The following is an 11,400-nucleotide window of genomic DNA, read 5'->3' on the forward strand; positions in this document are numbered from 1 at the left end:
AGGGACTGAGCTGATTTGGCCTGTTTGAAGTTTTGAAAAAGTGGGGGGTATTTTGTCCCCTAATTATTTGATGATCATGATTCATAGTAAAATTTGATCATAAAGTAATAAAAGGGAAAGCAGTTACAGCAAAATGTTTAAAAACCATAAGCTGCCAAAGTCTGGGGAACTGACATAGGAGAATTTTTGGAAAAATAGATACAAAAGGGAAATGGATATTAGCAAATTAACTAACTACAAAGAAACAAACAATTTAAGATAGCTTTAATCAAATCCAAAATAACCAAAAATGTAATTAAATATCAAATTATGTTAACGGCATATTGAAATTAAATCATTTCAATATTTCTTTATTCAATGAAATTCTTTTAATGACTTTAACGAGAGCTTTAACAAAGCAAAAAAACAAAACAAAAACATGGTTAATCATTTAATATAAAGTGGCTATAAACAGTATTGTCATTAAATAATATTTATTTTTTTATTTTTTGATGCATAGATCTTGCAACTAGAGTAATGTATATTTCATGGGGTTTCCCTCCCTGCGTCCAAGGGTTTCCATAAAAGGCCGTTTGCAGCTCCTCCCCCTCACTTTTGTCAGTCAGAGGGTGCAGGTGTTGGTAATGGATGTCAAGGTAGGCCAAATGGGCAGTGAGACCTTGTTTGATGGGATTTGATCTCATATCTTACTTAAAACGATGCTACTGTAATTGGGATGGGCTGCTAGCTTGCCCGCTGGCAAGTTCAACGTAAACTAGAGCTAGCTATCTTGGTTTTAACAAAATATCAGAGCAACTCTTACAAGTAATCCCAGCTTTGCTTGTGTAAATTTTTACAGTGTGACTAATTGAATTCCCTTATAATTTAATTTTTTTAAACAGTGGCCCATGCTTATGTCAAACTGTACTATTTATGCTATATTTGACAGTAAATTTAAGGTGGCACTTAGAGCAAGATTTTATTGTCATCAGCTAGTTTTATACTGTTTTAAACCCTAAAAAATTATATATAGCTACATTTATATAGCTTAAACAATACTGGGACTGTTAGACTTAAATGTGAGACTATGGTGAAATCTCATTTCTGCTGCTGCACACAAACGTCACCAATCCCAAATTTATTTTTATAACTCTAAATGACTATACATAATGTAAAGCATATACACTGTATGATGTAGCAATACTTTCATATTCATCCCAAAGGTGCCTTTTCTCCTCCTGAGTCTCTTGACAAATTTGACTCTCTGCTTTGAATATGGGTCACCAGTAACCGATCTCCATAGAGTGGCACTGTTGGTGAGTTGCTACAGGCTTGATGTATGTCACATTTGTTCTATGTTGCGGGGCTTTTCTTGGCCCAGAGTTAACCTCTGGAGAACTTACAGAAATCTTTTTTTCTTATTTCTGACAATATGATAACCAAAGAGGTCTGCTATGCTTGGATAAAAGAAATTTTTAATTTTTAATCACAATTCTGTTGGATTTTTTTTTTTTAACAAAAACCTCTCTGATGGTCCCTATTTCCCCTATAGAAGCAGGATCTTCCCAGTGACTATTTGGTTCCCATTAGTTATGTTCCCAACGAGGTGGTATGTATGAAATGAAGAAATATGAGCAAATTTCTTTTACTATTTTTAATTTTATTTTTGTTTGACAAAGGTTGTTCATGGTTTTTGTACATGCCTCTCCAGGCTGGCACTTGTTGGGTGGTGCTAAATATCTATCCATTGGAGCAAAGTCTTGAGAGATTGACCAACAATTTTGGTGACAAATCCACCAACAGAGAAAGCCTGCTTATTTTTATTGAAATTCTCCAAACTGTGTGGCTGAAGTTTGACCATATGAAAGTGGTGGGTAATCATCGACCTCATTCATTATATGCATTTCTGACAGCATATTTATTTTAAATAGCGTTTGGACTGTGACATGCATAGTTTTAAAATGAGATGTAGTTTAATTTGTAGAAGCACACTGGTTCACTGTGCAAGAGAACACTGAAACTCAGTTTTAGGCAGAATTTGTTTTTGTACACTTAATTGTGTAATTTAGTTATTTCAAATGAGCATGTTATCTGATTCCCACAGGAAATATTGATGCAGTACTTTGATTGCCACTATCAGGAACAGCACATACCATCTGGCCCTTACTTTGACTACATGGAAAACCTCTTACGTGGAGCTGATCGAGGACTATTTGATTTCTCATGTGAACCACCACCGTGCCCAAGTACTCGACAAACATTTACGACTCCTCAAGAAACATCCCAGTCACCACCTAACCTTAGAACTCAACAAACACCAGGTACAATGTTAATGCAGTTAATGCACCGGACTTGGGTGCTTTATGTAACTTAGAAAATAATGGGGGGGAAAGTGTACTCAGTGTATTTTTTTGTTTTTTGTTTTTTTTTTGTTTTGTTTTTTTGTTTTTTGTCATTTGCAGAGTTTCTGGAGGACGACAACTTGACACTTTTGATTTTTGTCACCATCTCCATTGCAGTTTGTGTCATTGTTTGTGTGTTTTTGTGGCTGGTGAGTAAACCATCAAACCCCTAACCCAGTAAGTTTATCAACTTTCCTTGCCCTGAAATTCCCAACAAATTAGTGAGTAAAATCTCTAACAGAATGCAACAGTTCATCAAATCGTTTTTTTGTTTTTTGTTTTTTTTCCCCAGCAAGTACTGTTGAGTCAACAATTTCATTCATCCATGCTGGTTTATGGATAAATGCCAACAAAACGTTTGAGTTTAATACCGATAGAAAACACTTTATAGTGGTGTACTTTTATCAGTAAAATATGATCAATATGTTAAACAAACCTGCCAGACATTCCTATTTGGTATTAAAATTGTGTGCATGTTGGTGTAACACCTCCTTTAAGACATGCTATGTAGCTTCACAGGAAGCATTACTTCCATGAGTCTGGTTGGTTGGGAGTAGCGTTTGCAGTAATAAGAGGGCTAAGCATAAAAGCAAAGCGGTCTAAATTTACTGATCAATCTGCACTTTTATTCTCATCTATTGTCATGAGCTTTTGGTAGTGACCACAAGTTTGAGTTCGTGGATACAAGCAGCAGAAAGGAGTTTCCTTCTAAGAATGGGCTCTCAGTCATTTGAGGAACTCTGAGTAGAGCTGCTACACATTGAAAGGGGTCAGTTGAGATTGTTCAAGCTACTGACTAGGCCTCCTAGGTATGTTGTTGTGGTCATGTCCCACCGGGAAGAGGCCGATGGACAGACCAAACACTCGCTGGAGAGACTACATCTCTCGGCTAGCTTGGGAATCTCTTGGTGTCACCCCCGGATGGGCGAGCTGGTGTGGGGAGTCTGGTCTTCTCTGCTCAGACTGCTGCCCTTGCAACCCAAACCCAGATAAGCAGTGAAAGATGGATGGCTTGTTGCACAATGGCATAAGCATTAAGCTCAAAACTCTTTTTCCTGTGTACAACCTCTCCAGAAGTGCACTCTTGGCTTTCGGTTATTCAGGCAGATAACTGCATTAGTGCAGAAATGGTCCGTAATGCAAGCTGAGAAAGCACGGGACCACAGCTGTGCTGCTGCTTTTTAACAGTTCAAAGAGGACTGCACGGTCCTCTCTGGATAAAGAAACCCTAATTTGGGGTATCTATTTTGAACCTCTTCTAAAGAGAATCGCCCTTAGTGTTAAAACTTCAACTCAGCTGTACAGACTCTTGGCCTGTGTGGTCTAATAAAGCCTATTTCCTAATGAGTCTTCATTTTAGTTGGCACTTCCAGGAAGGCAATTCTTCTAAAGTTCAACAGCTCATCAAAAATTCAGCAGTACTTTGAGGCTGTTTTTGTATGATAAACATTATTTGGGTGCTCTTTTTTTTTTTTTGTTTCTCCAGTCCAGGTCCCGAAGGCGTTTACATGTTTGCAGCACTGAAAATATTCAAATGCAACCTACTAAAATGACCCAAACTCCGACTGCCTCTCTGAAGCATGATTAATAAGAAGGAAGGGAAAAAAACTGGACGGCAATAGAACGACTCGCTCTCCAGGTTGTTCTGTTGTTGGCACGAGTCTGCTGGATAAATGAGTGATCTGATGGCTTCAAGGCACAGACTAAAGCTGCTGTATGAGAGATTGCGGAATTCAACTGGTGCTATCTCGCAAACAACGCCACAAGAATCCAGTCTTATGTTTTTTTTTTTTTTTTTTATCTCTCAATTCTTTTCCTCCAACCTGATATCTGAGCAAGTGAAGCAAGAAGAGGGGAACCGTGGCAACAAAACGGGACATCTTTAGTTATGTGTTTGAACCAATGTGAATTAAATGAGATGATGCACAGCTGCATAATGTGTCTCTTTCTCTCCACTAGCTTACTGCTGCCACTTAATGGAGTTGATGAAAGTTCTTGCATTTTGTATGGCACAAGAAAACAGAATATGGATGTCATATTTATTTGTCATGAACAAACTGAGAATAGATCTCTTTGAATGACAAATATTTTTAAATACAAATTAACTTATTCGTATAGTCATAGCGTTGTTCGTCATGATTGTGCGCTGAGATGATTTCCGGGTCAGAGGCAGGACAAGGCACAAATGGAGAAATTAGTGGCTGGATAGCTGTCAAAAATTGCTTCTCATCCTGGCTGCTGTTTAAATCAGTTTGTCTGACGCTTCTGAAAAGACCAGGTTCTTTATCTGCTATTCTGAACTGGAGCCATTCAGGTGGTGATTCAGTTTGGGAGTCGCAGTTAAAAATATCATTGAAACCTCAAATCAAAATATCATTACACTGTCATCAACTGGCCGTTTCCCTGTGGTTAGAGATCGGCCTTTAACTGGAGTATATTTACGCAAGTCCACACATGGAATTCTTGCTTTCTATAATGTAATGTATAAAAATGCACTTCACAAGTGGGTTATGCAACACCTATACGTGCAATAATGTGTATTTTTGAGCCCAAGTATGTCCAAAATAATCAAAAAATATGTAAACAGTAATAGGTTACAGCAAAAAGTACTGCATCAAAGAGCACGGCTGAACGTCTGAACTACCTCATCTGATTTTCACTTTCCAAACAACAGCTTGAGGAATAACCTTGACATATTCTAAGCGAAATATTCTCTCGAGAGAACAAGCATCCACTTTATCCTGACGAACAAATTGATATGTGGGAGTTTATGGAAAAGTCTCAGACAGCGTCAGTGTGCGACATAATGACTCAGCCTGTAGGCGGCCACTCCAACACGTCAGAAGTCCGCCAGTTTGTCTGAAGTGAAAGCAGACTGCCGGCCCATCCTCAAGTTTCACTACACGCTTGGACATTACACCCACAGACACACAGAGATGAGCTCTGTCTTTGGACTGAAAAAACTGAATTTCATGCACTGCATTTGAGAAACTTGGGATTCTTTCTCCATATGAGGAAGAAAGTAAGTATGTCCTTTAATTTTTTTAATGTTTTTAACATATGTAATATGTGTAACTGTATACGCTTCCATACTGGCATTGATTTTTCTTAACTTTGCTCATTAAATAACAGGAATATTATTTTATATTAACATTTCCTGCATTCTTTGTTTTTTTGTCAGCTGCTTACTTGTTATGAAATGCCACTGTGCTTTTTATAAAGAAATGTAGCCTTGTGGTTTTCTTCAAGCTGACTGTTTTATTAGATAAGTGCTAAACTGATAAAGGGAATATTACAATCATATAACTACAGGACTACATCAAAAAGTTCATGTTATGAAGCATGCTTCCTTTTTGAGCTGCATTTAAAAGCAGTTGAATGTTATTAAGAGATCTACAGTAAATGCTGCACGTACTGCTGCTGCAGCACTCTTCAAGAGGCAGTAACGTGACACGCTAAGAGGAGTAAAAAAAATTGATTTTTTTTTTTTAATAAAAGGATAAAATGCATTTTGCATTAAATGTGACACTAACGAGTTTGCACATTCATTTATTAATTCATTGTTTATCGTTTGAAGCAGTGAGTTTTAAACTGGGAGTGTCACTTTACTTCACTGACAGTCTAAAATATATGTATCGTAAATTTACTGTAATATTGACAAAAATGAGAAAAAGGTTATACTAGGTAAAGCAGATCATTAAAATAGTTTATAGATCAAATTTAAAAATAATTGGATCCACAGATTTAGCTCCATTTCTAGTCTTAAAATGTTGCCCAGCCTTTTATTTATTGGCTTTTATGCCTGGCAAAGACATTGGAATCCTCACCTTTAAGTAAGGGGGGGGGGGGGGAATTGATTATCCTGTAATACAACCACACTACCCTCAAACAAAACACTGAGGTTGAACTGGTCAACTTTCATTTCAGGGATGTGGTAAATCAATGCTCAGTAACAACACCGCAGCAGATGTCGATTGCTGTACCTTATGTAATGTAAGGTATACATTTCCCCCTCAGATCTTGAAAGCACCTTGTCTCCTCCTGAGTCTGGTAACAAGTTTGAATCTTTGCTCTGGAAAATTTGGGTCACCAATAACTGATGATGTGAACAAGCTGCCAGTATTGGTGAGTTACTACAAGACTGATACATATCATATTTATAGTGCGTTGACACATGAACTTCTGTTTTGTGCTTCATGTTAAATTATCTCTGTAAGAGCTTCCATTCCTGATCATTTGTAGTAAAAACAAAAATCCTTCCCTGTCATTAATTCCTCTGTAGAAGCAGAATATCCCCTATGATTATGAGATTCCTGTTAGTTACATTCCCAAAGAAGTGGTATGTATAATGCAACGTGAGAGAATCAAATATAAAATTGGTTTGAATTGAATCAAAGCTGCTCATAGTTCTGTTTCTCCGTCTTCAGGCTGGCACCTGCTGGGTGGTGTTAAATATCTATCCACTGGAGCAAAGTCTTCGGAAGCTGGCCAGCACGTTTGGCACCATCTCCACCAACAAAGACAACGTACTCCTCTTCATTGCAATGCTCAAGAGTTTACGCTTCACCTTAGACCACGAGAGGCTGGTGGGTAATGAGACACTGTGGTCTATGCTGCTCATCTTCTCTGCAAACAGTACTTGAATTTGTGCCTTTGTAAAATTTAAAGTATCAGTGATCAGGTAGAAAGCCCTTTTGGCAGTGTGTTGGTGTGCGTGTAGCACGACATGTTGTAAAATCAAAGTTACCTGTGATATTGTGCAGACCGTTGGGTGCCTGCACTCGTATGTATATCTCCATCAGGTAACGCTTAGAAATGTTCAGGCCTACAGGGCATGTGGAAACACACTAACACTATGCTAGTTTTGCAAATAAGCCCTGCAGCTTAATTTTATGCCAAATTAATGTAATAACCTAGACAGTGAGGGACTTGTTTTAAGGAACATTTAATTGAATAACTGAGGTATTTAAGGTTGGCTTGTTGTCTGATTTCCCACAGGAAATGGCGATGCAGAGCTTCCAGTGTCACTATCAGGAACATGGCTTACTGACTGGTCCTTACTTTGACTACATCAGAGACTTTTTACACACTGCTGCTCAAGGACCAACTGACTTCTCCTGTGAGCCACCACCATGCCTTAGTACTGAACAAACACCAGGTACAGTCCTCACTTGCATTTAAAGTTCAGATTTTTTTGTGAAAGCTTCCAAAATAAAGTAGATTATTGGAGGGGGAGGCATTCGTTTAGGATTAGGAATCCAGCTGTGTACAGTAATCAGATATGCAGCCTTAAGGCAGAAGCGTTTCTTTACAAAAAAAAAGAAAAGTAATTTGATGACCTCTCAAAAACAAAAGGTATTGAAATGACCAGTCCCTAGCTGTAACTAAGATTGATTTCCATCAGAGTATTCTGTCACACATTCAATAAGGGGATTGGTCTGCCCTCTATCATATTTCTAAGGTGTAAGTGTGATTGGTTACATTGTCAATAACGTCCTCCTTGCAGGGGTTCATGAAGGGAATCGTGGGGATGCTTGGTCGAGAAGATCTCCCCTGCTTTTGGTTCTCATCCCCTTCATCACTTGTGTTGCTCTCATAGTGTGGTTGGTAAGTGAATTTAGACTTGAGGCTTCCGTCTGCTGGTCTTTGTGGGTTAGGCTAAAAAAGCCTGGCTGTTAATGTGCCCTCATTATATTGAGCACTTCCAGGAAGGAAGTTGTAAGGTTAACAGCTCATCAAAAATTCATTAGTAATCTGAGACTCTGTTAACGTAATAAAACCCACTTTTCAGATTTACTTTCTGTCATATGAAACTGTATGACCAACACAGGCTTGGTGCTTTTCTTGTTTTCCTTGTTTTTTTGTTTTTTTTTAGGTCAAGTCTGGAAAGCGTTTACCAGTATGCAACACTGAAAATAGCCAAATGGAACCTTCTGACACGATCCCAACTGTGTCTATCTCCATCCCACTTCAAACACTCACCCACGCTGCTGACGCTCAGCCAGAGCGGGAAGCGATTGCTGAACATGAAAGTGGATGAAGGACGTTTAATAAAGAAGGAAAAACTTGGACAGCAGCATACCAACTCACTCTCCAGTCAGCTGGATAAATGAGTGGTCTCCTCTGCTTTCACTCATCTGAGCGCAGGGTCCACAGCTACTCTGCAAGAGCAAACCCAAGCTGTTGTGGAGGCAGGTGTACTACAAAATTCCCCATCGGCACTTCTTTGGTAGCTGATTATCTTTCAAAATGGCTGGCAAAGCACAGATTTTCCTGCCTTGGGTTCCGCTGGCCTATTTTGTGACAACCAGATTCAGTTTGTTTTTCCTCACACTCTGGACTAATATCTTTAAGGGGTTTGTGCTTCACTTTGAAGCTGCAATCAAAAAAAAAAGTATCGCTGGAGCTTAAAATCATGTAATCATCACACGTCATCCACTTGATGACTCTGTCTGGGCGGTTGCCAAGACCGCCCTTTCACTGCTTCGCAACAACCTGATTTCTACAAGCAGAAAAAGACGTACAGTCACATTAATGCTATCTTGAAAGGAAACAACTAAAATGCTGTTGCTGCGTTTTATCTCACGCAGCCTGTCCTGTACTTGTTGTTGACATTATTATGATCTGCGATCTGTCGCAAATTGCAAACCTGCTACTCACAAACAACACACTGAGCAGTTCAACAAGTGTCCCACTTTGTGTATCAAAGATCTGACCAGATGGCAGATAGCCATCGCCAGAGGCACTTTGAATCCAGTCATTGTATTTTCAAAGCCGTTGCCCAGTGATCTATAGCTGCTGCTCAGCCGCAGTGAGTGTGTTAGAGGTTTTAATGCCTTATTCACTGGGTCAATCATGTTCAGTCATGAGAACATGACTCCCCGAGTGTGAGCGCTCTTGTAGTGCATGTGTCACAGACGGAGCGAGAGACAGTGCAGACAGGACGAGGGAAAGTGAGGGAGATAGGGACTGATAGATGGATGGACGGATGAGCTCAGTGAGAAGCATAAGGAGGGCTTGTTCTCGTCACAAAAGAACTGGCCGTAGGCTGGAGGAAATGCCAGTTACAAACACGACTGATGTGCACAGATCCCTATGAATCAACAGGCTAAGAATCCTTCTAGACCGCAGGCTAAGCACCCTACAGAGCCCGGTTAGTATTCAATAACAGTTGACTGTATTTGAATGATTAACTTCCAAAACACACCCATGAAATATGGATATATCTTTGGTAAAATGTCTTTCTGTCGTAGACTTTGTGTAAACAGTGTTGTCTTTATAGTGAACTGTTTGTAAAGGTTTCATATTTGTATTTTGTGAAAACATGTTATTTGTGTGTGAAGTATTTAAGTTATTTGGTTACGTGTTTCACTTACAAAAATGTTTCCAGCTGTTTTAGTGATGCAAATGATGAACACGCCCAATTATATCGTGAATGTACAGGAGCTAGACAAAATACTGTGAACGCAGAAAGGAAAGCGCGTTGTAACTCTCACCAAATTCAGAAATCCATCATTTTGCACTGCAGGGGTCTGATCACATTTACAAATTACTATATTTAGATACTGTCCCCATATTTGAAAACTGTTTGTCTTGGATTTCCTCTGTTTTTCCTGAGGTTTTTCACCTATACAGTTCATCTGACTGACATGGCTGCAGTTTGGGAGGAGCATTTTAACTGTTTTTTTTCCCCTCATATTGATAATTCACATGCAACATTGTTGATTGTTCAGTATCTTTTATACCCAGACGAAAGCAAATTTTACAAGATGTCAGTCACCACATTGGACCTACTATAAATCTGTTACAGTGTAATTATTTGCAGAGAGCCTTTCCACTCTCCTCTGCTTGTAGTTTCTTATTTTCTCCACATTTTGCTGTGCTCAGGAGGTTTCTGGGCTTCAGCCCTCCAGCAGTGGGTGTTTAACTCCCAGCCAATAAAAGTTTTCTGGCTTTGAGGGTGGGGAAACGTGGTGACAACATTACACGCCTCCGTCTCACTCCTCTGCTCTCTGTCTGTGTTGTGAATGTCTGTACATCTGTTCCTCCAGAGGCACATAGTTAAAGCAGAGTGGCCAACTGGCAATGCTGCACCTTGCTGTAAAGGTGTGGCTGTGTTTGTTGTCTATAGGGTGACCGCAGTGAAATAATCAGAAAATGTTGTTTCATCTCCCTCGTGTCATTCACCCCCCCCTTTTTTTTTTTTCTTTTTTTTTTTGAGGAGGCAAAAGTGGGGAAAAGCTGGATGTAACATCTGTAATTAGCATAAAGTGTATACGATACTGTCGCCTTTTACTGTAGTTTTCATTGCAATAGAATTTTTTTTTTTTTAAGGAACTTTATTTTTGCTAATCCATATAAATGGCTACTAAGCAGATGTTCTGCCGGTATTGTGCATATATTCTGATTTGTCATCAAAGTGAACCAAGTTTGTTGCCTTCCTGAAATCTTTGTAATTGAAATGGTAGACTTCATGTTCAGGCATGTGAAGTTTATTTAACACTGGGCTTGATAAAAGGCCTCCATTCTTTTCTTTTCTTTTTTCTTCTTCGGGGAATATTTCGACATGCATGACCTCTGAACAAAGTATTGTATTCAGAGAGAATGGTGTTATTCCAAAGGGACAGAGGTTTATTTGGAGAATTTTTCCACATTCTGTTTTTCTTCACAAACAACACTACCACCCATAAAATGTCTCTGTGACTGTTGCAATAAAACTAATTCATGAAGTTATGTTCAACAAAACAGTGCATTTGGGCTAAATGTTGTTAGACTATAAATGATTACATTTTTCGACAAAGCACCTAAGATCTTGTAAGATTCGGTGTACACAAGATGAATTACTTGACGTTTACATGTCTTTAAGACACACCTAATAATATAGAATAATTAAGTTTTAATTGACCATTTAATTTTCTTACTTGCAGACCATGGCCAGCAGAAATCAGGTTATATTGAAAAGCTTTAGGTAAATATTCTATTCAGCCTTTTAATTTATAGGGCAAATAGTGTATATGCT

At 38.8% G+C, this 11,400-nt stretch overlaps 2 protein-coding genes across 2 annotated transcripts; both read left to right on the plus strand.

Annotated features, from left to right (window-relative positions):
* Positions 1 to 622: 622 nt before the first annotated feature.
* On the plus strand, positions 623 to 4,208 carry LOC308399518 (uncharacterized protein). The gene is made up of 7 exons (XM_080886833.1): positions 623 to 635; positions 1,203 to 1,295; positions 1,532 to 1,588; positions 1,691 to 1,849; positions 2,084 to 2,300; positions 2,442 to 2,530; positions 3,868 to 4,208. Exons 1-7 carry the CDS (start codon positions 624 to 626, stop codon positions 3,967 to 3,969), a joined length of 729 nt encoding a protein of 242 aa, XP_080742959.1. The 5' UTR covers position 623; the 3' UTR covers positions 3,970 to 4,208.
* A 1,085-nt stretch (positions 4,209 to 5,293) lies between these two features.
* On the plus strand, positions 5,294 to 10,568 carry LOC308399528 (uncharacterized protein). Its single transcript, XM_080886843.1, has 7 exons — positions 5,294 to 5,403; positions 6,399 to 6,506; positions 6,664 to 6,720; positions 6,809 to 6,967; positions 7,380 to 7,539; positions 7,888 to 7,988; positions 8,257 to 10,568. Exons 1-7 carry the CDS (start codon positions 5,392 to 5,394, stop codon positions 8,419 to 8,421), a joined length of 762 nt encoding a protein of 253 aa, XP_080742969.1. The 5' UTR covers positions 5,294 to 5,391; the 3' UTR covers positions 8,422 to 10,568.
* Positions 10,569 to 11,400: the final 832 nt, after the last annotated feature.

The sequence above is a fragment of the Rhamphochromis sp. 'chilingali' genome, assembly GCF_963969265.1.
Source record: "Rhamphochromis sp. 'chilingali' genome assembly, chromosome: 7".
Lineage (NCBI taxonomy): Eukaryota > Metazoa > Chordata > Actinopteri > Cichliformes > Cichlidae > Rhamphochromis > Rhamphochromis sp. 'chilingali'.

Coding starts and splice junctions, on each gene's coding strand:
- LOC308399528 (XM_080886843.1), top strand. Junction 6,507..6,663: donor TGAACAAGCTGCCAGTATTG/GTGAGTTACTAC, acceptor ATTCCTCTGTAG/AAGCAGAATATCCCCTATGA. Junction 6,968..7,379: donor CCTTAGACCACGAGAGGCTG/GTGGGTAATGAG, acceptor GATTTCCCACAG/GAAATGGCGATGCAGAGCTT.
- LOC308399518 (XM_080886833.1), top strand. Junction 1,589..1,690: donor GTTATGTTCCCAACGAGGTG/GTATGTATGAAA, acceptor ATGCCTCTCCAG/GCTGGCACTTGTTGGGTGGT. Junction 1,850..2,083: donor AGTTTGACCATATGAAAGTG/GTGGGTAATCAT, acceptor TGATTCCCACAG/GAAATATTGATGCAGTACTT.